At 50.6% G+C, this 23,351-nt stretch overlaps 8 protein-coding genes across 9 annotated transcripts; 4 read left to right on the plus strand and 4 right to left on the minus strand.

Annotated features, from left to right (window-relative positions):
• Positions 1-4,326: 4,326 nt before the first annotated feature.
• PV06_07916 (uncharacterized protein) lies at positions 4,327-5,472 on the plus strand (the record flags this gene model as incomplete). Its single annotated transcript, XM_016409200.1, has 3 exons — positions 4,327-4,654; positions 4,743-5,136; positions 5,214-5,472. The coding sequence occupies 3 exons, from the start codon at positions 4,327-4,329 to the stop codon at positions 5,470-5,472; spliced, it is 981 nt and encodes a 326-aa protein (XP_016260954.1).
• Positions 5,255-7,396, minus strand: PV06_07917 (uncharacterized protein). The gene is made up of 5 exons (XM_016409201.1): positions 7,181-7,396; positions 6,681-7,101; positions 6,496-6,616; positions 6,384-6,433; positions 5,255-6,322 (listed from the first exon to the last, which is right to left on the minus strand). Exons 1-5 carry the CDS (start codon positions 7,293-7,295, stop codon positions 5,701-5,703), a joined length of 1,329 nt encoding a protein of 442 aa, XP_016260955.1. The 5' UTR covers positions 7,296-7,396; the 3' UTR covers positions 5,255-5,700.
• A 224-nt stretch (positions 7,397-7,620) lies between these two features.
• Positions 7,621-9,477, plus strand: PV06_07918 (rRNA 2'-O-methyltransferase fibrillarin). The gene is made up of 4 exons (XM_016409202.1): positions 7,621-7,876; positions 7,975-8,096; positions 8,180-8,858; positions 8,922-9,477. The coding sequence occupies exons 1-4, from the start codon at positions 7,753-7,755 to the stop codon at positions 8,978-8,980; spliced, it is 984 nt and encodes a 327-aa protein (XP_016260956.1). The 5' UTR covers positions 7,621-7,752; the 3' UTR covers positions 8,981-9,477.
• Positions 9,478-9,633: 156 nt separating this feature from the next.
• PV06_07919 (uncharacterized protein) lies at positions 9,634-11,466 on the minus strand. Its single transcript, XM_016409203.1, has 2 exons — positions 10,203-11,466; positions 9,634-10,134 (listed from the first exon to the last, which is right to left on the minus strand). Exons 1-2 carry the CDS (start codon positions 11,341-11,343, stop codon positions 10,118-10,120), a joined length of 1,158 nt encoding a protein of 385 aa, XP_016260957.1. The 5' UTR covers positions 11,344-11,466; the 3' UTR covers positions 9,634-10,117.
• A 107-nt stretch (positions 11,467-11,573) lies between these two features.
• PV06_07920 (uncharacterized protein) lies at positions 11,574-12,697 on the minus strand. The gene is made up of 3 exons (XM_016409204.1): positions 12,498-12,697; positions 12,054-12,387; positions 11,574-11,987 (listed from the first exon to the last, which is right to left on the minus strand). The coding sequence occupies exons 1-3, from the start codon at positions 12,498-12,500 to the stop codon at positions 11,956-11,958; spliced, it is 369 nt and encodes a 122-aa protein (XP_016260958.1). The 5' UTR covers positions 12,501-12,697; the 3' UTR covers positions 11,574-11,955.
• A 4,305-nt stretch (positions 12,698-17,002) lies between these two features.
• On the minus strand, positions 17,003-18,484 carry PV06_07921. 2 transcript variants are annotated; one of them, XM_016409206.1, is made up of 4 exons: positions 18,046-18,484; positions 17,682-17,967; positions 17,182-17,543; positions 17,003-17,113 (listed from the first exon to the last, which is right to left on the minus strand). In XM_016409206.1, the coding sequence occupies exons 1-3, from the start codon at positions 18,304-18,306 to the stop codon at positions 17,437-17,439; spliced, it is 654 nt and encodes a 217-aa protein (XP_016260960.1). In that variant the 5' UTR covers positions 18,307-18,484; the 3' UTR covers positions 17,003-17,113; positions 17,182-17,436. The 2 variants fall into 2 exon arrangements, with proteins under 2 accessions (XP_016260960.1, XP_016260959.1); XM_016409205.1 differs by having other exon boundaries at positions 17,003-17,543.
• Positions 18,485-19,010: 526 nt separating this feature from the next.
• Positions 19,011-20,560, plus strand: PV06_07922 (uncharacterized protein). The gene is made up of 4 exons (XM_016409207.1): positions 19,011-19,396; positions 19,534-19,548; positions 19,677-20,025; positions 20,111-20,560. Exons 1-4 carry the CDS (start codon positions 19,287-19,289, stop codon positions 20,210-20,212), a joined length of 576 nt encoding a protein of 191 aa, XP_016260961.1. The 5' UTR covers positions 19,011-19,286; the 3' UTR covers positions 20,213-20,560.
• Positions 20,561-20,743: 183 nt separating this feature from the next.
• On the plus strand, positions 20,744-21,921 carry PV06_07923 (uncharacterized protein). The gene is made up of 2 exons (XM_016409208.1): positions 20,744-21,313; positions 21,379-21,921. Exons 1-2 carry the CDS (start codon positions 20,912-20,914, stop codon positions 21,751-21,753), a joined length of 777 nt encoding a protein of 258 aa, XP_016260962.1. The 5' UTR covers positions 20,744-20,911; the 3' UTR covers positions 21,754-21,921.
• The last annotated feature ends 1,430 nt before the right edge of the window (positions 21,922-23,351 follow it).

Raw genomic sequence — 23,351 nt, forward strand, 5'->3', positions numbered from 1 at the left:
GACTGATAGATCGCCACGTGCCGTCAGCCATGCCGACCCCGCCACACCCAGTCTCGACCTCGAACAACGAAATCCTCGAGGTTACCGAGTGACCATACGTTGGTTACAGAATCAGTCTCAGTTTGTAGCCAGGGAATTGTTCGAAGATCGATATGTGGACCTCGACGTTTTCTACACCACGAACGACATTTTCATGTCCGGGCCCAGTTTCGCCAACCAGTACCGCGACAGCCTGCTGCTAGTGTATAGGTTCTCACCTGCCTATTTGCGTGATATTGGCCGGGCCATGTTATCTGCACTCACCTGGGCGCGTCTCCGCACTTCCTCCTACGAGCAGGTGGACATTACCACGGGCGCCTTGACTCTTCAACGACTGCGGACGGCTACGGTTTGTGACCTTTCGGGTGCTGTGATGGCCATCGGTCTGGGCCCAATTCTAGCTGCATTCGACCTTCTCACTTCAGGAATAGGGTCAGCTCTGATCCTGCGCCATGCCCTAAGGTTAGCGAAGCCATGGTACCAAACGCTCCTGGATACCCCGGCTCTCAACCCAGTGACGATCTCCTCGATATTCTGGGACACGGCCCATTGCCTCCTTAACCGACAGATACCCGTGGTTGAATTTGAAGCCAGAGATGAACATGTCATCGACCGAGTGGCAGGCTTATGCACGACGCTTCTGCCCTTGCTTTACAGACTGTGCACTTTGAGCCATGGCATCGCCCAATCAAGTCTCCAGGTACATCTTGAGCCTCTTCTAGATCTCCACGCGGCCATCTCATCGTGGACGCGGACATTGTCGGCGGAAGAAGAACAACGGTTCTCCACAATGGAATGCTTGCAGCTAAACACACAAGCGAGGATGTATCGCACAGCCGCCTTGCTGCTGATCCACCGTATCATGAACCCCATGGGAACAAACGACTACGTTGCAGTGGCCTACGCCGATACTGTTGCCCTCGAGCTATCAAACTACCTCTCCGCGGCAGCCCCACGCAAGAAGCTCCAGTTTGTGTTCGTTCCAATATTTCTATCCATGTTGGAAAGCCGTACTCTTTCGGAAGAAGTCTGGAAAAGCTTGAAGATCATGGACGGTCCATCACTCGGTCTGGACAAATTGGCCAAAGCAGTCAAGGCAGCATGGGACAAGCGCGACGCGGGCTTCTCTGGATCGCTCTTTGATCTCCTTGAGAGCGGTCCAAGCTTCGTGGTACTCCCATGAGCAAGAGTAAGAGTCATGCTGATGATATCGATTTTCAGCACTCAGTAAAATTTATTAGAGTTCGCCATTGTCTATCTGAGACATGTCATTCTGTATAAGATCAACCATCTTCCTCGGGATCTAGTGCCCTATCTACACCAACTATTAATGCGCTTCAAATTGAAAGAGACGTGGGATATCCAGACTTTCGCTACGTCCAAACCAACTCCAAACGCCAATGTCGAGGTACATAAACTATACGTACTTTTTCTCAGTCCTAGAAGTGTCGATGAACTTCATTCCCTTTGTCAGACTTCCATACTTTGCAAAAAATACATCTTCGAAATAACTCCTTCGTGCCACCCATGGAGTGTCTTGAGACGCTTTGGGTAGACTTCCAGACCCTAGCCTGACATACGTCGACGTCAGTGGCAATGAGGGAGTGGGTTTGAGAGATCCAGCGTCCTCCAAATATGGTGCAGCGGCCTTTTGCTTTTTACTGTCGAGCGCCTTGAGGAATCGGCAGACGAAAAGAGCCGTGGCGTCAGCACCCAACGTCCACGAGGCATTGGGGTATCCCATGACGAAGGCGGCGTTGGGGATGTCCTGTATCATGACACCATTCCACCAGTATTTTGAGTGAATCTCGACGGGCTTTCCGTCGACTTCGATCTTGACTCCTCCAGCGAATTGCAGCTTCAATCCAGTGGCGGTGACGATCATGTCGCAGTCCAACTTCTTGCCCGAGGCCAGGACGATGCCATCTTCGACGACGCTCTCGATCGTGTCGGTCTCGACGTTGGCTCTGCCTTCTCGGAGCGCCGTGTAAAAGTCGCCGTCGGGACAGATGCAGAGCCGCTGTTCCCAGGGCGAGTAGCTCGGCTTGAAGTGTGGGTCGTACGGGATGCTCTGGGGGAGTTGGCTGACGGCGCCTTTGGCGAACAGGGCCTTGGCCTTTTCTGGATTCTTCATGCACCAATTGTATATGAAGCGGCCACGAATGATCCAGAACAGGCGCTGGAGCTTGCTGAACAGGAACCGCGGCATGAACCGACTCCACCAGGGGCGCATCCGGACCTTGTTGGGCAGTGAGACAATGTACGTCGGACTGCGCTGCAGCATGGTGGTCGAGGCGGCCTTTTGCGCCAGCTCGGGCACCAGCGTTATCGCCGTCGCGCCCGATCCGATCACGACGACCTTTTTGTCCGCGTAGTCGAGATTCTCGGGCCAGAATTGGGGGTGGATGGTGTGTCCCTTGAAGTTCTCGAGTCCGGGGATGGCGGCGGCCAGCGGCGTGTGGTAGTCGTAGTACCCGGCGCCGAAGATGAGGAAGCGGGTGGTCAGGAACGTCGCCTGGCCTCCGTTGACGGAGACGCTGAGCGTCCAGAGGGCATCTTCCGAGGACCACGACGCCGAGGCCACCGAAGTTTCGTACTGGATCTGTTTGTCGATGCCGTACTGCGACGCCGACTTTTGCATGTACTGCTTGATGGACGTGCCGTCGGCGATGGGGTTCTCCTTGTCCCAGGGATTCCAGGCGAAGCCGAACGTGATGAGGTCAGAGTCGGATCGAATTCCCGGGTACCGAAAGAGATCCCACGTGCCGCCCATGCGAGGTCGAGCTTCGAGGATGGTGTAGCTGTAGCTGGGGAGTTGGGTCTGTAGGCGATACGCGGCGTTGATGCCAGATATTCCCGCACCTATGATGATGACATCCCAAAAGGCCTGCTCTTTCGAGGGCTTGTTCGTTGCGTTCATTGTGCCTCCCAGAACAGCTCGTTGTTGGTGGTGGTGGTGGTTTTGGTGATGTTGTTGGTTTTAGACTTGCTGGAAGTGAACAGTGTTGCCTGAGATGTGAGGAAAGATATACCAACTCCCATACGAGTCGCCACAGAACTAAAATGATACCTCGGCTTGACGTCTTGAACTCTGTAGGCGATTGAGCAAGCGAAACCCGGCGTTGTGTACTGTACAAACAGACTTCGCGGGGAGCGGGCTCTGGTGAAATACCCGAAGGTGCCTGAACGGACACACACTCGGACCAAGGAGGAACAATGATGTCCGTGTGTGGGTGGGTTGGGGGGCGGCGGTGCAATCGAAGGAAAGGGGGCGGGGGAGGAGATAATACGGAGTACGAATTTACCAACTACGAGTCCTTCACGCGGTGCCCTTGAAGAAGCCGAGGCTGTGTAGAAAAGATAAGGACGTGCTACTCCGTATGTCCTGTATGTTATGTTTTCCAATCCCCCCTCGATATCTCGTACTGGTACTTGGTATTATGAAGGAACAAAGTCTACTTACTCAGAGTAACTCATTCCTCCGGCTATAGTGTTTGGTCCTCGGCTTCGCAGGGGAAAAAATGGTGGAGCCCAGACTTTCTCGTCCGGGATTCTCGACATCGCGAATGATTCCCAATCGGGTAGCAACATTCCGGTGGAGTCCACCATAGACCATCACTTCACCCTATGTACACACTTGACGCTCCGTCAAGGAGTACGAAACGTAGTCAGTGATAACGACACAAAAATTAAAAACACTTTTGTTGATCTAAGCCACCTGAATAAACAAAGTACCTCGGTTCAATGTGACTCACCAGGTTACATGACCACGAAACCTGTTGGAGTTCAAACGGGACTTTGTTGTACAGTGGCTTCTGTCGTCAGTGTCGCAAGAGGTGTACGAATCGGGGTAAGCCTTGGCCCTTTTACGCCTGTTGAGACGGGGATGGAAAAGTACCTTTCTACCCAATACGGGGTACGGAGTACGGAGCAGATACGAAAAGGCACACATGGCTGTTGAGACCAACCCACCAAGTTGTCAAAACCGAGGACGGTGTTCAGAAGACTGAGCCATGACCGTTTTGCCCCGTACCCATCCCCCCCATACCTTACCTTTCCTGAACAAGAACATAACACGAGGAAGAAACCCAAGTACATATTCCTGTCCAGGGCCTACTTCCCTAGGGAGGTACCCGCTTTAGTATATAGGAAATTGTATCCCGCCTTATTTTCTTCAGTTCTTACAATAACTTGACTTTTTGGACGGGTACTACAAGTCTACTAGTTATCAGTTACTAGCACTACACATTCTGTGTGAATACGGCAACAAGAGCTATTCGGAAAAGAATGGATTCTTCTCTCCAACCCCTCGTCAAAATCATACACTCATTGCTCGACCGACTACCTTCACGGGCACAAGACATCGTCAAAGCACCGCTGACTCGATACGCCTTGGGAGCATGGCTCGCGTTGCGGTTGTTGCGAGGTTTGAACAGTCAACTCTCACGGTACACTCTCAACAATTACACCACGCTGAGCAAATTCGAGCCAACCAACGAACTCGCCGTCGTCACAGGAGGCTCGAGCGGGATAGGATGGCAGATCATGAAGGACCTCTCGGCGTTGAACGTCAGAGTTGTAATTCTGGACGTCCAGGAACCAAAGGGACCCCTGCGTAAGTACGAAATTGTCACTGTCGTCCACGACGCTCCGTTGGAGAATGCCACATCTAACCAAAAAACCTTCATTTGCGGCAAAAATAGCACGTGGTGTATGGTTCTACAAGACAGACATCACGTCCACCGAAACTCTCAAGATCACGGCCGACAAGATCCGACGGGAACACGGTGATCCGACCATCCTGGTGAACAATGCCGGAGTGGGCAACGGCGGTTCCATCATCGACAAGTCAGAAGAGTTGATCCGACGGACGTTCGAGGTCAATCTGATGGCGAACTACTGGACCGTCAAGGAATTCCTGCCCGCCATGGTACGCAACAACCACGGCCACGTCGTCTCGATTGCGAGCGTCGCCAGCTTCGTCTCTTTCGCCCGGTCGAGCGACTACTGTTGTTCCAAGGTCGGCGTTCTCGCCTTCCACGAGGCCCTGACGCAGGAGATTCGGCACCAGTACGGTGCGAAGAGGATCCGGACGAGGTGAGAATTGGCCCTTTTCCGTGCAGGCACAGTGACGTCCACCCCGGCTGAATACTGACCCTTGCCCCACAAAATAGTATCATTCATCCGTTGTGGACGCGAACCCCCATGGTAGAGGCCTTGGAGAAGCAAGGAGCCAAGTTCGGGAACAACATCCTGAAGCCAGAGGATGTCTCAGGCGCCGTCGTCAAGCAGATTGTCTCCGGAAGTAGCGGTCAGATCGTCCTTCCAGCCAACCATCAGCACTTGGCCAGGTTGAGGGCGTATCCTATCTGGCTCCAGGAGTTCGTCAGAAACCAGCCATCAAAGATGTCGCAAAAGGCAGCACGTGTTTAACAGTAAATGGCCGGTCCTGCTTTTTGTTTGGTGGATGGAGATGGGTAGAATCTAATTTGAGATGGGAGAAAAACGAAGCATGGTTAGGAATGTTTGACATAGATCGCTTTGTAGGGTCAATTGGTTTGGGTGATAGAACTTAGCGTCGACGGGTCGGATGGACAGTAAGACATTCGCAGAATTTTATACCCAAGAAGTAGCCGACGATCCTCCTTCTAGTAGTAATCATCATACTTCGTCATCCGGTCGTTCAGGGTCAAGCAACCGTAACGAGAATTCCGACTGATCCTTAGGTTGTCGCTTCTTTCTTGATATCCAGTCCTTCAGTCGCGAAAAGAGTCCCTCGCTGTCCTTCTCCGCTCTTTGATTGACAAGGCGTCTCTTGACGACAGGGATCAAGCGCTTGACAGTGAATACTAACAGGCCGATGACAAGGGCAAGTATCAGGACCAGGCTGATCACAACAACCCATGGATTTATCCCTCTAAGACAACATCCATACATTGACATGTAGAACTCGACCGCACTCTTCAAAAGACTCCCTTTCGGCTTTTGGTCTGGCTCGATTCCTTTGCGTGCAAGGTGCTTGAATTTTGGGCCAGTCGGACCACTGTTGTACTTCTTCAGCCCAAAGTACGGAACAGTACTTTGCCGTGGATCGTCGTCGGGATACTGTTTGTCCCCCCAGCCACCATTGAAATACAACCAATCTGTCGGAGCTGATTCTGGCTCCAAGGCCACGAAGAGGTCGGTCGTAGGATCATATGAGTAGAACCAGGCAGGTGATACCGGATCCCAGATGCGACCTTTATCGGCGACATCGATCAAGGCGGAGTCATGTACGTGGCTCCTATCCAGTTGTTAGCCCTCAACGATATATCAGCATGAAGAAAAGTCCGGCGACACATTACCCTGCCGAAGGATAGTTGGCGTGTGAGCCTCTAGCACTGTATACAACTGGCTTTTTGCGCCAAAATAAGCACACAAACTTGTATTCCATAGAACGAGAGAGCCATATCTTACCCTATCACTTTGCATTGAAAGACAAGCTTCGTCCTCCCAGAGACAAACTTCGCCAAAGCCATGTTGACTGAACCACATACCATAAGGTACTCCATCCTTGAACCGGATCATGTTATGTTCCCTTGAGAAGAATAATTTCAGATAATGTTGGACTGGGAAAAGTAGTGATGTACATCTCCACTTACCAGTCTCCGACATGGTTTCCAAAATGGTCGCCTGGTTTAGCGTCGGGCAGAATTTTGTTCAAAGGTGGCACGACTTGTGTTATGTCGGCGCCCTCGTCAAAGGAGTAGAAGTAAAAGTAGAACGCATCCGTGACAGAACTGTCTTTCTCGACGAGAACGACAGCACATGCGGTAGAGTTGTGCAAGGCCCCCTTGGCGTCTGGTGTCTCTCCCAGCAGCCAGTCCGGCATTGAAGTAACATTCTCAATCGCCGTCAGGAACGTGTCCTTACTCAACCTGTTCAAAGACGACAAGTTGTCGAGATCCATAGCCGGGGAGTCTCGTACGGGCTTGAAACCGTCGTAGGGAGTGGTATGTGATACATGGCCGAGTATATCACTGGGCATCAACGAATCTTCCGAATGAAGCCATATAATAGGAGCTGAACAACAACATTAACACCACTCGCGTCAAGAACGTACATGGGGCATTGAAGAAGAAATGGCTTCCGACCAACATACCATGTTTCTTGACATAGTCTGGAGCGAATGAATTCGAGAGCACAAGTTGTGTAAATCCGATCAAAACAAATGCCGTTATTGCAGATATATACCCATGCATGGCCTGGTATGCCATAGCTCCTACCAGTCACGACAACTCAGCGCCACATGTCCACAAACTGCCAACCAAAAAAAATACAACCAAAATCATCAAAAGCCATCACACGCGAATGCACGGTAAGCTCGATATTGTCAGCATACCTAGAATGAGCTGTTGATGGCCGCGTGGTGCCGGACTTGCCGGGGGCACCCTACAAGGCTGTGATGACAAAATCTCAATCCACCAATAACTCCAAGTCTTGGCCAACAAGGCTCTACTTAACCACTTTCAAACTAGCGCGGGATTTTCTCCATCGAGCTCCAAATTTCGAGAAAAAGTATCACCCAAAGAATTTCGCAGTCTGCAACAAGAGAAGAGACAATCCAAGGTTATCTTTGTCGCCCAATTTGACTGAAAATATCAGCTCATCTACTCTCGGCACTTCCAACCCTTTCACCTTCTAATCCCACAAGGAAAACACACAAGCGAAGAGATGGCTTTCGGAGGCCCTCCACGAGGCCGCGGCGGCGGCGGTGGTGGTCGAGGAGCACCTAGAGGCGGCGCAAGAGGTGGTTTCGGTGGTGGTGGTCGCGGTGGTGGCTTCGGCGGTGGTAGAGGTAAGCCAGCAACATTTTGGAGGTGGCTGTGTCTACTCTCTAAAAACACAAAAGTGTCAGCGCAATGCATATACTAACCCCTTCTCTTCTCGTCACAGGCGCACCAAGAGGCGGTGCTAGAGGTGGTGGCCGAGGAGCACCTCGTGGTGGTCGAGGAGGACGAGGAGGTGGACGAGGCGGTGCAAAGCCTGGTATCAGAGGAGGTGCCAAAGTCATCATTGTATGCTCCTCCTTCCTCTCAGTGACCACCCGGCAAAGGAGAGTGAGCACAAAAAGTATTAACAAAATTTCTTTCCACGCCAGGAACCACACCGACACCCCGGCGTCTTCGTAGCCCGCGGCGGCAAAGAAGATCTCCTGGTGACCAAGAACCTCACCCCAGGCGAGTCCGTGTACGGCGAGAAGCGCATCTCGGTTGATGCAGCACCTGCTCCTGCTACCAACGGTTCCGCCGACGAGACCCCCGCAGCCACAAAGACGGAATACAGAGTATGGAACCCCTTCCGCAGCAAGTTGGCCGCCGGTATCCTCGGTGGTCTCGACGACATCTACATCCGTCCCGGCGCCAGCGTGCTCTACCTGGGTGCCGCCTCGGGAACGTCCGTCTCGCACGTCGCCGACATCGTCGGACCTACGGGCCGCGTGTACGCCGTCGAGTTCTCGCACCGAAGCGGTCGTGATCTCATCACCATGGCCACTCACCGCACCAACGTCATCCCCATCATCGAAGACGCCCGACACCCTCTGCGCTACCGCATGCTCGTCGGCATGGTCGACGTCATCTTTGCCGACGTGGCCCAGCCCGATCAAGCTCGTATCGTAGGCTTGAACGCTCACCTGTTTCTGAAGGTCGGTGGCGGTGTGCTTGTTAGTATCAAGGCAAACTGTATCGACTCGACGGCCAAGCCAGAAGTGGTGTTTGCCTCGGAAGTGAAGAAGATGCGCGAGGAGAGAATCAAGCCCAGAGAGCAACTTACGCTAGGTATGTCGTTCTGTTCCTTCTCGTCCATACCCATAAAATGAGCTAACGTGATTACCCAAACAGAACCCTTCGAGCGAGACCACTGTATCGTGGCTGGTATCTATCAGCACAGCGAACAGTAAATTGTCCCGTCGACCTTTGCACCATTGATACACCAGCCAACGAGGCCGCCTCAAGTTGCTTGGTCGAATCCAAGCTAGATTTAGCTCTCTGTTCGCCCCGTAACTCACGGTGTCTCCGGTCTGATGTGTGAAGTACTGTACAATCCTCTCGTCATCTCGGGATAGCCTGAGCCAGCGAGGAGGGCCTGATTGATCGAATTGCAAATATGCGGCAGGCAAAAAGGGTGTTGTGTTGTATGGATGGAGAAGTCATTCGCCACGCCGAATGGTCCAGTCCGAGGGGTTTGGGGACCGGAAGTGGAACACGGAAGCCCAATGGTCATGTTTCCTTCCTGTATGAAGTGGCAATGCTTGAACTTGAAAAAAAGGGCGTTCACGGCGTTTTCGATGCGTTTGTTGGCAAAGGAGCCGGGCAATGAACTATTTTACAAGACGTCTTTAGGCTAGGTTTTATTTTTGGTAGAATGACCGTGTGAAACAAAAATTTGTGCACATTACGGACATCCTCAGGGAGAGATCATAAACACAGTCCGAGGACACTGACCTTCGAGGGGAGCTGTCGTCTCGGGATATGACTTTCTGACCGCGCACAGGAGTAGAAGAAACGACACGCACGACGGGAGGAAGAAAAGGGGAAGACGGATATACGTTGCCGAGCAAAAGTGCGAATTTGCGCAATGTATTCTCTGGGACTGGCACTTGCAGTTGCCACTGAAATTTGGTGCCTGATATATTCTACCTGTGCGTTTTGTGTCCCAGCACCATGCATCTTGCCATGCGAACTGGCAGCCAGAAAATGATTCAGGCTTCCTTCTCATGTCTCGTATACGGCGTAGCCATGACGGCCACATTTCCCCTACTCCTCACTCCGTTGTAGCCGGGGGAGGTTGATCATACGCTTGTTGGACAACAAAGTCGCTGGGGCTCATCTCGGAAAATGCTCGTGAAACGAAATGACCAGAGCCATTGGTGATGTAGACCTCGACCACCATGATGACGCTCACTGGTCATCTCTCGTGATTACAGGGAGAATCTTCGCCATGGTGTGCGTTAGGCAATCAATCCCATTTGAGTTTTCAAGGAGTAACGACAGTCTTCACTCGAGTGAGAGCATGACTGGTATACCAGGCCTCTGACCTATACTCGGACAAAAGCTGTGATTACCCCATTAGCAATGGTCCCAATTCCCTGTTCGAATCTTGCACATGAAATTTGTACTTACTGGCATCGATTTGTTTGACCTGTGGTAGAGCCAGGCGAACCTTGTTCCTATACACGGCAGGACCGGACAGTTGTAGAGGGTTCATTTCGAAATACACCGTCTCCAGGTTTTCCTTGTCGGCCAGTTCTCGTTCGACCTCTCTGAAGTCGGCGAGTTTATTGCTGCTGGCCCACAACTCTTCGAGGTCCTTGAGATGACCAATGTTCTCCAGATGAGATATCTGGTTGCTCGAGATATCCAACACGCGAAGTTTCTTGTTGTTTGCGAGGGCCGATGGGTCGATCCCAGTGATACCGTTGTGCGAGACGTACAGTTCTTCCAGATTCGACAGCTCTTCAAGACCTGTGATTGAAGTAAGGCGGTTCGACTTGATGTCCAGAAGCCGTAGATTCGTCAACGGCGATAGATTCTTGATCTCGGTGATCTTGTTCTTGCCTAACCACAATTCCTGTAGGCTCTTTAGAGGATCTAGGTTCTCAATTTCACGGATCCTGTTCGCACCCAATTCTATCAGGGTCAAATTCTCCAGACCATCGAGATTCTCGATCCTGGATATCCGATTCTGGACGAAGAATGCCTGTGTCAATTTGTTCAGGTGGTTCAGATTCTTGATGTGTTTGATCTTGTTGAAACTCAGGTCCAAGCTCGTCAGATTCTTCAACTCGTCCAGTCCCTTGACGTGGGATATCAAGTTGTCATAGAGATCCAGCTCTTCCAACGAGTCACCAAAGTTCTCGGGCAGAGATATAGATGTGATGGCGTTCTGGCGTAGACACAACCTCTTGAGTTGCGAGAAACGCTCGAGTTTGAGGGCAGAAATGGAGGAGATGCGGCAGTGGACAAGATCGACATCTTCGGAGTCTAGAGGATAGTCGTCCAGGAGATCTTCGTCCGCATCGATCTGCTCGGTGGGAGGGGCTTCGGGGTCAGAGTAGTCTGGATCGGAGAGAGCCTCCGGATTGCTGAGGACTGCATGGCGCGAAGGCATGCGCAGTTTCCCATCCCATCCATTGCTATTGACCAAAGGTGCAGACGAATGCTGGTGCGAGGAATCTGAGGGAGGAAGTTCTATGTGAGGGTGAACTTGGTGATCGCCTTGACCTTCAGGCTGCGACTGGCCCTCTGAGGCCTGTTCGACCATGACGTGGGGAATTGGCAGGGCTTTTGCAGACGTTTCAGAGGTTCCTAAATGGCATGCGTTGAATGTGAAATTATCTAACCAGCGCAAAGGAAGGGTAGCGAGTCCGACAGTGTGTAGTTGAAGACAGCGGGGTGTGAGATGTTTGCCACAAAGTATCGTGCCACGCGATCAGGTCAGATCGAACGAGATCGTCACATGCAAGGTACAAAAGTGCATTTATAACATGCATAGAGAAGTGGTCACATTCAATACGCCCAGCAGACCCTACAGCGTTCTTCGTCTTCTTTACGAAACAAAACTTCAATAGGCACGAAAAAACTCTTCAGAATTCTGGCAGAACTGGCCAGTGGTCTTGAATGGACAGGAGCAAGAAGTGATCATTTATTCCTCAGACTCCTTCACAACGCGCCGTATTCATCTGTAATCCTTCTTTTCACAAAGCTCGAATCAACTCCGAGGCCGTTGTCGGTATTTCTGCTATCAAAGCTTGAAAGATGGGATAGCCTTGCATGGTGATTTGCAACCACTTGTCGGTACTATACAAAATATGACTGAACTTGAGCTTTTGTCTGCATCCCGTGTACCCGCTTGTCCGTGTTTTGCCAGATAAGTCTAGGAGAATCTCTTCGTAACCTTCGCGATGACTGTAGAGGGTGTTAGCTGTGATTTCTTCGATGACAAACCTCCAATTGGCTGTAGTAAACACATACGATGCAAGGCGACCACGCTGAAAATGAAACCCAAACTCAGAAACAAAATAACCATGGGGTCAACCTTGAGCCCTGGGCTCTCGTCGGTGTATAGCCTCAGCATAGTGCCTGAGGAACCACCTGCGCCGGCGGCGCGTGTTGAGGCTGGTCGAGCATTCTTGACTGATTCCTTGTGGTCGGCAGCTGCGCGACGTCGAATAGCAGATCGAGGACCTCCAGGAGGCGAGCCTGCGCGTGCGATCGAGGACGAACCACTGGTTTTGGCAGCGGACGGAGTGGAATCGGGACCGGATTCAGGGCCAGAGGTCAGAGGTGAGGAGGGTCTGGGAGAAGCCTGAAAGCCAATGTTAGCACCGCATGCTCTTGCAATCTGGCTTGAAGCACATGTTGTGCCTCTGAAACGGAGGATAGGTGATATTGAGCAAGGAGAAGGAAGAGCCGTACCATGGCTGGAAAGAATTGTAGGGGTGGGCAGTGATCTCGTGCCGCGACTTGTGGGCGACTGCGCGAAGGTAAACGAAGAAGTGCTCAAGTGATTGTTCCAAAGACTATCGAGCGCATGAGATATCGACGCGCAGTTGCTTTGCAAAGGAATGTGAGTTGCGGGTTGTGGTTTGAAAGGTGATTGTGGTTGTGGACACTTTTACCAAACGACTGAAATTCTGGGGAAATTCGCAGCACCAACAGCTTCCGAAGTTCTGGCCAGCGCATCCCAGCCTTGTACAGTACTGTACATATTGTAACCCCTGGAATGCCCAGTAGCCCCTGTCACTTTCTGTCTCTCAGAGCTTTGCCCTCCTGACTCTATGCATCCATGCATCATACTACTGTAACACTCCCAGCATGCCCTAATGACCTAGGTAGCCATCTTGTTCTACCTCGCCGTGTGAAGAACAATCCCTAGCGGACTACATCATGACCGCAGCCTTCACCTCCACCACGTGCAAGCTGACTTGCCATCAGTGGCCAACCATCGTGATTATAGGACACAATGCTCATGCTGAATTCAGTGATAGGTCCATGCGACCCTTTGGCTAACAGAATCTCCCTGATAGTGCTTGAGTAGCCGTGATGCCCTGACAGCAGGTAAATTTGATGAGACGATTTGTTATTTTGCCAGGAATAAATGTGTTAGAGTGAGTGTAGAGTGAGTGGTATGATCCTTTCCGATAGCCATCAACAGGATGACATTCACACCATTGTAAGGCGAAGTGTTTTACAACGAACGACAATACTGACACACAATTAGAAGCCCACGTTTGTCAGAGACTCGTGAACAGCAACACTATGAGCAAGCAATCCTGCATAAACACTACCGTCCAGAGCAGGTTGGCAGCGACGGTAACTATTTGGCTAATGATATATCACCAAGGATGAATGACGCAGAGAACGAAGCAACAGGCTCAAATCATAGTTCTAGAATCAAACACAGATTCCTGTCGTTCTGGGAGAAGAAAGTTGTTCCCGCTTTCCCCGAGGCTGTAGCAGACATCACATTATTGAAGGCGACGCTGAAAGTCGAAGCGATGGTTACCAAAGACATCAGGGATGCGACTAAACACCCCGAAATTGCTCAAGTTGCTACTGTTAGACGGGGCTTTGAGCTCTCTCCTCAAGAAGTGGCATTTCGAGAAGCCAGGAAAGCTAGGGTGAAAGATGCCTTCTGTCGGTACTTGGGTCTTGATGCAGCAGAAGTACATATTGACGACGTGCCCATTGTGGCTTTTGGAGGCTCGGGTGGCGGATACAGGGCCATGCTGGGTCTGCTTGGATATTCCCATGGGATGAAACAGTCTGGGTTATGGGACTTACTCACCTACGTTGCTGGCGTGAGTGGCAGTTGTTGGTCGTTGGCCGCCTATTACACATGGGCAGATGCAAGTATGGAAGCGGTCATTGAACATTGCAAGAGAAGGCTGAGCCCATACCATCCCTTATCACCCGAAGCTATTAGAGATGTCCTCCATTCGCCGGGTGGCCCGACAACTACCATTGGGCCCATCGTGCAAAAACACCATTCTGGTCTGCATACAGTTGCCATGGACCTATACTCAGTCTTTACTACCGGGCATCTCTTCTTGCGAAGCGACCCGAACATAGACCCGAAGGGCATGGGAGTTAGAAAAGAGGTTGCAGGATACCACGACCAATGGTATAAATGGTCTTCCGCATAACGATACATCAACGATGGAACAGAGCCTTTGCCCATCTTGACAGCTATCCGTCATGAAAGACCCTGGAAAGACTGGGCAGATGCAGAGCATCCATTCGTGCATGCAGATCCCCATACGAAAGAGCAGCAGGAAGCTTCGGATGCGTGGTTCAATTGGTTCGAGCTTTCTCCCATCGAGGTTGGATGCGACGAACTGGAGGCCTGGGTACCTACCTGGGCTTTCGGTCGACCCTTCGAACGAGGCCAGGATGTTATGCAACTTCCTGAGCAGTCTCTGGCCTTATTGCTAGGTCTTTGCACAAGTGCACCAGCAGGACCGTTGACGTCTTATTTAGCAACCATCAAGAGAAGCCTGCCTTCGGGGTTCATTGGCAATTCTATACAGGACATGGCAAAGGGTATCACGAGACTCTGGGGCCGAGAGGGAACCGAAGAGTTCCAAGGACATCATCCTCTCCATGCAGTCAACGAGCACAACTTTATGTTCCATCTGACAAAGTCTGAGGCTCGAGAGCAGCCATCACCGCCAGTCGAGAATTCACCAAGGATCCATCTGATTGATAGTGGCATGGACAACAACTGTCCCACCTATGTCATGCTGCATCCCCGCAGATACGTTGATGTCGTCCTGAACATGGACGCATCGAGCGACGTATTGAAAGACAGCTTCCAAGAGCGTGTTGATCAGATTGCCAGTCGCAGAAGTCTAAGATTTGCCAGGCGGTCCCCGAAGCCGAAGCCAGACCCGGAGTCGGATAAGGCGAACCAGTTCAAGGGGCTTTATGCGCAAATATATGATGGCAACATTCTTGTCGATAGACCAGAAAAGGTTGTTGATTCTTACGGGCATACAGTCACAAACCCACCAGCACCTCCTTGTCTTCACAAATCAACGATGATATACATGCCGCTTCTGCCAAATGAAACTGCGGTGCCAGACTTCGACCCGTCCACTGCCAAATTCTCTGGCTCGTACAACCTTGTCTGGACTCCTGAACAAGTCGAGATGCTCATCACAGTATGCCTCGCAAATTTCGCGGATAGTGAAGATAACATCAAGGATGTTCTGCGCGAAGCATGGCTCAAGAAGAGGAAACAACGGGAAGGTGGTGACGCCTCCGTTGCCCTATGATGCGTGGATGTCAGCCGTAGTCCGATTGAGAGAATCCTCAACATGATCCATCATCCGCACTTTGGATAGTGTCAGATTCCAAATTGAACTGTTTGGTGGTAATTGGCTGTGCTATCTGACCATCCTGTTTGTAACCCAGTGTGCCTGATGCGGCTGAGCGCTCTCCAATGGCACCTTCTTTCAGCTGACTCCTTCCTCCCCACCATATATCAAGGTACTTCACTGCATCGTTCCTGCCTCGACAGTGAGTGTAAGGGAATTCAGGCCAAATTCATTGCGCTCATTAAATTTGTGATCCGAGATGTACTTACTCAACACCCTCATCTCGAAGACACAACGGTGGTTATTCTCTCCAAACACCATCGACGCCGCCGACATGGGTCCCACCAAAGTCATGCAAGCAATTACCTCGGCTGCGGCCATTCTAGCCACAGCGTCCCCTGCAGCAGGCGGCCTAGTCGTCGATACCGCACCAACCACGCCTCAGCCCTACGTCCTTCCCAACCTGAGAGGCAGCGCAGTCGATTTCGGTGGCCTCATCATCCGAACTCTCGTCCCAAACACCACCTCATGTGGAAGTCTCTCTATCGTCGGCGTCAACTCTGGCCCGTCTCCACTCAATCTCATCCACTACCACAAGGAATTTGAAGCCTTCTACGCACTCAAAGGCGGTGTCCAGGTCTTCCACAATTCAAACCAAGGTCGTCAAGTTCAGGCCAATGACTTCGTTCTTCTCGCCCCTGGAAACAATCACACCTACCGTCCAAATGACCTTGACTTCCAGCTCAGTCTGTGTATGGCCCCCGGTGGCATTGACGAATTCTTTGCGGCTACCGGTGTGCCCTATCAATCTTCTGCACCATTCAATCCCGAGGATCAGTCTGAGCTAAACGTCACCAAAGTCTTGAGCTTGATGCCCAAGTTCAACATCGTTCCTGAGCCATACAATACCATCAATATCGAATGGATCAACGGTACCACCGCAGATGGGTTGGATACCTGGCATATTGCGGATCAAACCTTGCCTACCGACCCTTCGAAGCCATACTTCATATCCAGCAACCGTGGCCCAAAGTACCTGCAGCATGGCTCGAACAAGGTGATTGCTCAGCTTGCCAGCGGTAAGCAGACGAACGACAAGCTCAGCATTGCAACAATCACCATGAAACCCAACCAACCATCTGCCCAGATCAAATTCAGCGTCGATCAAGCGTTACAAGTCACCGAGGGCCAGGTTCATCTCCAGATCGGCAATGACACGGCGCAATTGATCTTTGGTGATTTGGCTTTCATTCCCAGAGGCACGTACTTCAGATATTGGTCTACCGTTGGTTTCACCAAGTTTATCAATTGGTCCGCCGGTCAAGGTCTAGCCGATAGCCTCATTGAACAGTCTCAGGAATGGAGTCATGCTACTTGGCCGGCATGATAGCTATTCTCGAGCTTGAATTGCGCGAGCATTACTTCTCTCGGGCACGATTAGGCAGATGCATCATCTTCTATTCAGATGTGACGATATGATGACACGCATGCTACCACAGCATGATAAACGGCGCGAAGGAGTTTTGGCATGGATGATGAAACAGTTTTAAACCATAGCATGCTGATAAGCTCCATATCTTAATAGAGTAATTCTATTTGAACCCTGGTTCCATTTCGTGTCGTGAAATCGGTGACAATGGAGGTTGTTTGTAGTACTCGCAGCCATCAACGCTCTGCCTTGGTTCTGTGGACGCAATGCACCGAGTATCGCGTCTGTGTTGATGTTTTGGTCATTTGTATTTCCACAAGTGCCACGGATTAGACAAGTATTGTATACGTACTGTACATGCTGTTTGTGTGCGAGAAAAGGAGAGTTTATCTTGAATTTGGTATTTTCGATAATGATGATCAATCCCGTCCAATCTAGTATGCGACCTGAAGTGATGCCAGAAATCGTCCTCATGATACAACCATTCCGCTACAGCAGGAAAGGGGGGAAAGGAAACAAAGTACGAGTAGTTAAACATACAATGCTTGACAGAATGATACCTGAGGTAGGTAGGTAGGTAGCCGGAGGTTTTTCCTTGTTGTTCCTTTCAAAACTTTCCCATAAGAGCTTGAGATCCCATATGCTTTCCTGTCAACCAGACGGTCTTCCAAAGGTTACCAAAATCCAATGTACTACTAAAAGTATCCGCGAAGCCTAAAGGTACAAAATTGTTTGTTAGCGAGCGTGCCGTGGTGGTCGTCGTTCTCCTCATGTTCTGAAAACAGTGGCATACAGACGAAGAAAGGGGGCGGGAGTGTGTGTGTGAGTGAGAGAGAGAGAGCAAGTGCTTACCGAATGGTAACATGGCAGGAATCCAACCTTGGGCGAGTTCCAGGGCGAAACAGGGACCTGGCATCGAATACTGTCTGGATGTAGCGCCACGGGGTAAATGGTTTTGATCTCCTGCCCGGTAGACTTGTGCCGTCAGGTCACCCGGGCCCGCAAAGTGTTCCTCGCCGACCAAGATGGTAAAATAGTCGTCGGCCATGTGTACACCGGAATGACCCTCTGTCAACAAGGCGGTACCGAAAAAGATCAAGTATTCCGTCAATGAAGCGTGTAGAATCACCATGGTGCCCTTTGTATTTGTCAGTTTTTGGCTATTTTACCGAGTAACTTTCTTCAGAAAAAGAAGGGGGGGAAGGCATAAACGTACCATGGCACCACCGGCATTGTTAAAAAACCAATCTTCCTTTGTCCAGTCGTCGACAATGGCACTACCGTATTCCGCCTTCAAATCCTCGGTGATTTGCCTCATCATGGGTAAGGTGTCGTTGCCGTGAACCGCGATGGCATTCTGAGATATCTGTTGTAACTTGACAGGGTCGAAAACGTAAGCCTTGTGGAGGTTCTGGTCGAGAAAGTAGAATATAGGTAGGAGCAAGGCCCCGAAGAACAAGAGTCGTGTCGAGAGCATTATTTCCTCTGCTCTTTGGGGTTGTTTTTTTTGTCCCTGGCGAAACTCGACAGTTCTTCTTCGTTTTCTTTTTTTCCAAAGAAAAGTAAATGCAAAATTGAAAAATTGAAAATGAAAAACGAAAACACAAAAGTGCCCTTGTTTGACAGGCTTGGAGGTGATTGTAAGGTAAAAGTCAATGGGCTTGAGCCTTGTAAAAAGAGTTCGCTCTGCTTCAGCGATTATCTATCTACCGTAAATACGGAGTATAATTTTTGGGTCGGAAAAGGTCTTCCCCTGGTGGTACCACTGAGATTCGGGTGGGTTTTCGGTACGGGGTAGTAAAAAGATGGTGTCAAGCCTACCTAAACGAATGTGCCCTGACTAGTAGGTCTCTAGGTGAAGCTTGGCCCCTAGGAATAACGGGTACGGCCGATGAACCGCCCCCGGAAGAGGGCATATTGTCGCCGGTACGGATGCGAGTACGCCGCCCGAGGAAGCCGTATGTAAGAGCGACAATAATGCACAAGTCGTAATAACCTGGAATGCAAGGAGGCTGAGCAATAAATTTATTGCATACCTACTCCGTACATTCCTTGCTTACGAGCATTTGTCGAATAGCAGCGTACTCGTATATCATCACCACCGCCACCACCACCAACAATAACAACAACAACTATCGTGACATTCAAAATAACGAATACCACCGACACCCATCATGAACTGCTTTTCTGTAATACGAGTCAGAGCATGATCGGTCTATGCTAAGAGCAGCATCAACTCTTATCCCTCCACGTCGATTAAATCATGGCACTTTTAAAACATTTTTCATTCCCATCCACGAAAACGCGTCGATCGTATCTCGTAGCTATCGGAAACATATTCTGGTCATGTTTCATGTAGGTTTCTAACATTTCATTTGGCGACCTTGAGCGCATACTTCCTGGACAATACACCACTGATTTTCCGGCCACCCAACTGCCCTGGTGGCGTGGAACATCATGTCAACTTTTCGCGGCAACAATCCCGGAAACGAGATTATCGGCAATAGTAGTTACACTGATGCATTCAAGACGATGATGCGAGTTGGAGGCGGCTGGGGGACAGTTAGGTAGGTGTAGAAAACTCCCCCTTTTCATATGTGCTGCATCGAACCGTCTCTGCGTGGGTTATACGCGAGATCTGGAAAGCTAGAAAAAGCTCCAAATACCTTGAAACTCAAAAGCTGACCTTTGTCCGCTCGCTCAGTGGTCCAGGCTTGTTGTAAGTGCTGCATTCTCTCAAAGCTCGACGGCTTTGTGCTAGTCATGAGCCTTGGATAGCTTCCATCTTACGTATATCCTGATCTGTACTTGTGTCGGCCACTGACGAAACACCTCTTTGGGCCACAGCATGGTCCGCGTCATAATTTCCGGCACCGTTGCATCGGTGTTTATGGGCATGACTGGTGCTACAATCGGCGCCATGATATTCGACACGGCAACCGTCCCGTTCGTCGCTTCCGCATGTACGGGGTTCGTGCTCGGGACCTTGGGTTTCTACCGGGACGCCGTTCGCAAATCCCTCCGCAGCCTCGATCGGTATCCTCGCCTGTTGCAATTACATCTGGACGCGAACTTCCCACATCGTGGTTTCGAGACATGGCCAGCCAGCCGCTTCAGAAGTTCCGAGTTTCGGCAAAGCTGGGTATTGCGAAGTATGTTGGTCGCCAGTTGGTTGACAGCGACACATGCAATTGATGTAAGTCGCTCGTTATTGTCTACCTCTGTCACTGGATGAAGCTATGTGGCGTATCTTTCTTGACCTTTGCTAATGTATCTATCAGCGAATCTTGGAGGCCGAGGAGGAAGGTATCCTGGCACCTTTTACGAAATCAGCCCTCGAACCAGAGATAGAGGTTGCAGATTCTAGCACCAAGCACTCATAATGTGTATATGAGCTTGAAGGAGCCCATAGTCATGTATATACAAGCAAGCAACACGGATGTCCCTCTGTTATGAAGCCTTTGTTCCGACAAGCCGACTGATCGGTAACATATAGGGCAGGGGTCAAAAACTTTCTATACGATTGAGGCTTTTCTCTGTAGGTACCGGATGAGGTCTCGATCGGCTTAGTCTGAGGGCTCGAGGCTAAACGTTGTTCGCCACAAACAAGCGCTCTTTCAGATACACTACGAAAAGGACAAAAGAATCACTACGGGAAATAGGACTATTACAGCAGGAGTGTTTGAAACTAGTGAAAGGTCTGGCGTGGGAAAGAACGTTGTAAAGACGCGTCTGACGGAGTTTTCCGAGAAGGAAAGCACTCTGCCGGTCAACACCATGTCTGGATGCAAAAACCGCTATATCAGTTGCCGGATAGAATGCCAAGTCGGAATTTGGTCAGACCAGTAATGGCGAAGCTCCCATCAGACTAGACCAAATATTCACAGCTGGAAATTCTTTGTCTGAACTCAAGCTTCACAGCATTCCAACACTGCTGCCTTCATGAGTTATTCACTCATTCTCCTTGATCATCGATTTTTCCCAATTGCCTCCATGATCCTTGACGGCCTCTGTGTAGAGGCAGCTTCGGTCGCTAAAGATCCGGTAAGCTCCAACTCCGTCAATAGATAAGAGCTGCGAAGATGGCCCGAGAGAATCAAGTTGTCATCGCTCCTGATCAGAATTCCTACCTTTGCAATTCCTGTGGCAATCGTTCCTTCAAATCGGAACATTCATTACTTCAACATTGTCGGTACGCAGCATGCCACCAAGACGAGTGGTGTGAGAGATGCCGATGGCTATTTGTCTCTTCACACGCCCGACAGAATCATGTCGAAGCATCGTCGCACCATTGGGACTGTCACCTGTGCAATTATTTCGACGGCTTGGATCGAGAGAGCCTTGTCGAACACCTGGCAGATGAGCACGGCTTCTGCTGGGACTGCGAAGCGTCCTTTCGGTCTTACGAGCAGCATCGTAGAAAAGATCACAATCGATGCGCCGACTGCAGCCAGGAGTTTGCAACTCGAAACGCGCTTTTGATGGTAAGTCGTTCATCCTTGGGGCTTTTCGGCAAACCCAGAATGTGCTAACAATGCCTCGTTCAAAGCACGCGCAAGTCCATATGGAACGCAATGAAGAATGTTATGGCTGCGACAAGATGTTCAAGAGTCCATCCGGTATCCTCATCCACCTCGAATCAAGGACTTGTCGCTCAAGAGTCACTCCAGCACACATTGAGCAATGGGCGTTCGACTCCTGGAACAGCGGCAGCTATACCAACCACCGGTCGAGTCACAACAAGTATCGATGCCCCGAGTGCGACATGAATTTCCCCAAGGTCAGCGCATTGTTGCAACATGTGGAGAGTCCAGCCTGTAATGAAGATTATGGTGCCTATTCTGATGTGGAAGCATTGCGAGCTCGCATCGAAAGACACGTCGGAGATATGCTGGATGACTGGAGTGATGATTATTCGTGGTAGAGGTAGTAACTCTTGGTCGAGTGAGCAATCCAGCTGGCGATGAGTGATCTCAAGTCATGTATGAGGAACGAATACGTTGAGGATCATTGAGCGTTTGGGGTGCTACCCTCGAAATTGGACAAAATGGGAAGTGGCGTTTATCTTTCATGTACGGAGTACAACCATGCGAACTCATTATTTTCTGCCTCACTTTCCACTGTGCTGACTTTATTCGTACGGATAGGAGTAACTATGATGCTTGTTCGAGGGCATGAAGACAGAGCACCTGACAAGGGACCCAAAGTCGGGGCTCATCACTGACCGGTCCGACTGGGACCGGTACACGTCATACTCGGCAACTGGGTACAATTACCCCGGATTTCTAAGAAGAGGGGTAAGTTAGTGTACAGTACAGTACGGCGTACTACTGCAAACACTTAGCCACTACGAAGTCTTCGCACGCGTACCCATACATACAGTATGACGGGCTCTTACATTGACCTACGGAGTAATTGGTAAAAGATACGTCGCTTACCAACCCAACTTCTTACCCTTGCTATTCGTAGAGGACTCGTACTCGTAAGTACTCGGATGCAAGCAAGCACTGACCTCATCCTTGACATGGTGGGGAAAGTACGTGTTGTACTCCGTACCTTGGAGGTATTTTCCTCCCCATGGTCTACTGTAATACGAGCACAAATCACACGTGCCCTTATTCTACTTCGTTCCTTACTCCTCTTTCATCCCTCCTCGTCTTGTGGGTTGAACCTCGTATCTTTCTCAGTTACTGTTCCCAACCTCCTCCTCCTCCTCCTCCTTATCAGAACGAACATCCATCCCACGACTACTACCTCTGAATTTTATCTTTAGTTTAGTTGATCTTGCTCAGAGTCAAACCTACAATCTACGATAACTCACCACCATGTCTTCATCATCCTGGCAAGATCGTCGCTTCATGTTCCCCGCGGGCCGTGAGGTCCATCAGGGTTCACGTCGATACAGCGGTAGCAACAAGGACTCGGATCCTTCTGTCAGTACTGCTGCTGCTGCTACTGCTTCCGCCGTTGCTGCGGACTCTGCCGTCATTGATTCCCAACCTCCTCCTACCACCACCACCTCCACCTCCACCGCCGCGGCCGCAATGCCTACCGGAAAGATCCTCCCTTCTTGGGAAGGAGACCGAAGATTCATGGGTACAGTACCCAGGGAGATACACGAGGGTGCCGGAGCTCGTCGGAATTCCCAATCCAGTGACAAGAGCACGGGAAGTACGGGATTCGCAGGGGCCGTCAAGACCTCAGCCTCACCACCGACGTCTCCAGGTGGTGGGATCGCAGCTGCGATAGCGGGTAGAAGAAGGGTACGTTACTGAACACCAGGTCTATACAACCACCACCACCACCATCATCGTCATCACCATGACCACAAAATGACATGACCCCCCAGCCCTCCCCTTAGGCATGTTTTGTCTGTGATTGAGCCCAGAATCCTATTCACTCCAACATTCATTCTGGCATTCCCTTACCAGAGAGTCCAGAATAAGTACTGACATTCACAATTTCTCAATAGTCCTCGGCTTCCAATGGTGGTGTGTTCAGTGGTCTCATGGCCACTCGCAG

This window comes from Exophiala oligosperma, assembly GCF_000835515.1.
Source record: "Exophiala oligosperma strain CBS 72588 unplaced genomic scaffold supercont1.7, whole genome shotgun sequence".
NCBI lineage: Eukaryota > Fungi > Ascomycota > Eurotiomycetes > Chaetothyriales > Herpotrichiellaceae > Exophiala > Exophiala oligosperma.

Excerpts from the sequence above, each read along its gene's own strand:
- PV06_07917 (XM_016409201.1), bottom strand. The coding sequence starts at position 7,295 with ATGGCATACCAGGCCATGCATGGGTATATATCTGCAATAACGGCATTT. Across the intron at positions 6,617-6,680 it reads GGAAACCATGTCGGAGACTG|GGAACATAACATGATCCGGT; the intron begins GTAAGTGGAGAT and ends ATTCTTCTCAAG. Across the intron at positions 6,323-6,383 it reads GCCAACTATCCTTCGGCAGG|GAGCCACGTACATGACTCCG; the intron begins GTAATGTGTCGC and ends ACAACTGGATAG.
- PV06_07918 (XM_016409202.1), top strand. The coding sequence starts at position 7,753 with ATGGCTTTCGGAGGCCCTCCACGAGGCCGCGGCGGCGGCGGTGGTGGT. Across the intron at positions 8,097-8,179 it reads GAGGTGCCAAAGTCATCATT|GAACCACACCGACACCCCGG; the intron begins GTATGCTCCTCC and ends TTTCCACGCCAG. Across the intron at positions 8,859-8,921 it reads CAGAGAGCAACTTACGCTAG|AACCCTTCGAGCGAGACCAC; the intron begins GTATGTCGTTCT and ends TTACCCAAACAG.
- PV06_07919 (XM_016409203.1), bottom strand. The coding sequence starts at position 11,343 with ATGGTCGAACAGGCCTCAGAGGGCCAGTCGCAGCCTGAAGGTCAAGGC.
- PV06_07923 (XM_016409208.1), top strand. The coding sequence starts at position 20,912 with ATGGCCCGAGAGAATCAAGTTGTCATCGCTCCTGATCAGAATTCCTAC. Across the intron at positions 21,314-21,378 it reads CTCGAAACGCGCTTTTGATG|CACGCGCAAGTCCATATGGA; the intron begins GTAAGTCGTTCA and ends CCTCGTTCAAAG.
- PV06_07921 (XM_016409206.1), bottom strand. The coding sequence starts at position 18,306 with ATGCTCTCGACACGACTCTTGTTCTTCGGGGCCTTGCTCCTACCTATA. Across the intron at positions 17,968-18,045 it reads ACAATGCCGGTGGTGCCATG|GGCACCATGGTGATTCTACA; the intron begins GTACGTTTATGC and ends ACAAATACAAAG. Across the intron at positions 17,544-17,681 it reads TCCTGCCATGTTACCATTCG|GCTTCGCGGATACTTTTAGT; the intron begins GTAAGCACTTGC and ends TTGTACCTTTAG.
- PV06_07922 (XM_016409207.1), top strand. The coding sequence starts at position 19,287 with ATGTCAACTTTTCGCGGCAACAATCCCGGAAACGAGATTATCGGCAAT. Across the intron at positions 20,026-20,110 it reads CAGCGACACATGCAATTGAT|CGAATCTTGGAGGCCGAGGA; the intron begins GTAAGTCGCTCG and ends TGTATCTATCAG.
- PV06_07920 (XM_016409204.1), bottom strand. Across the intron at positions 11,988-12,053 it reads CAGCGTGGTCGCCTTGCATC|TCATCGCGAAGGTTACGAAG; the intron begins GTATGTGTTTAC and ends CACCCTCTACAG.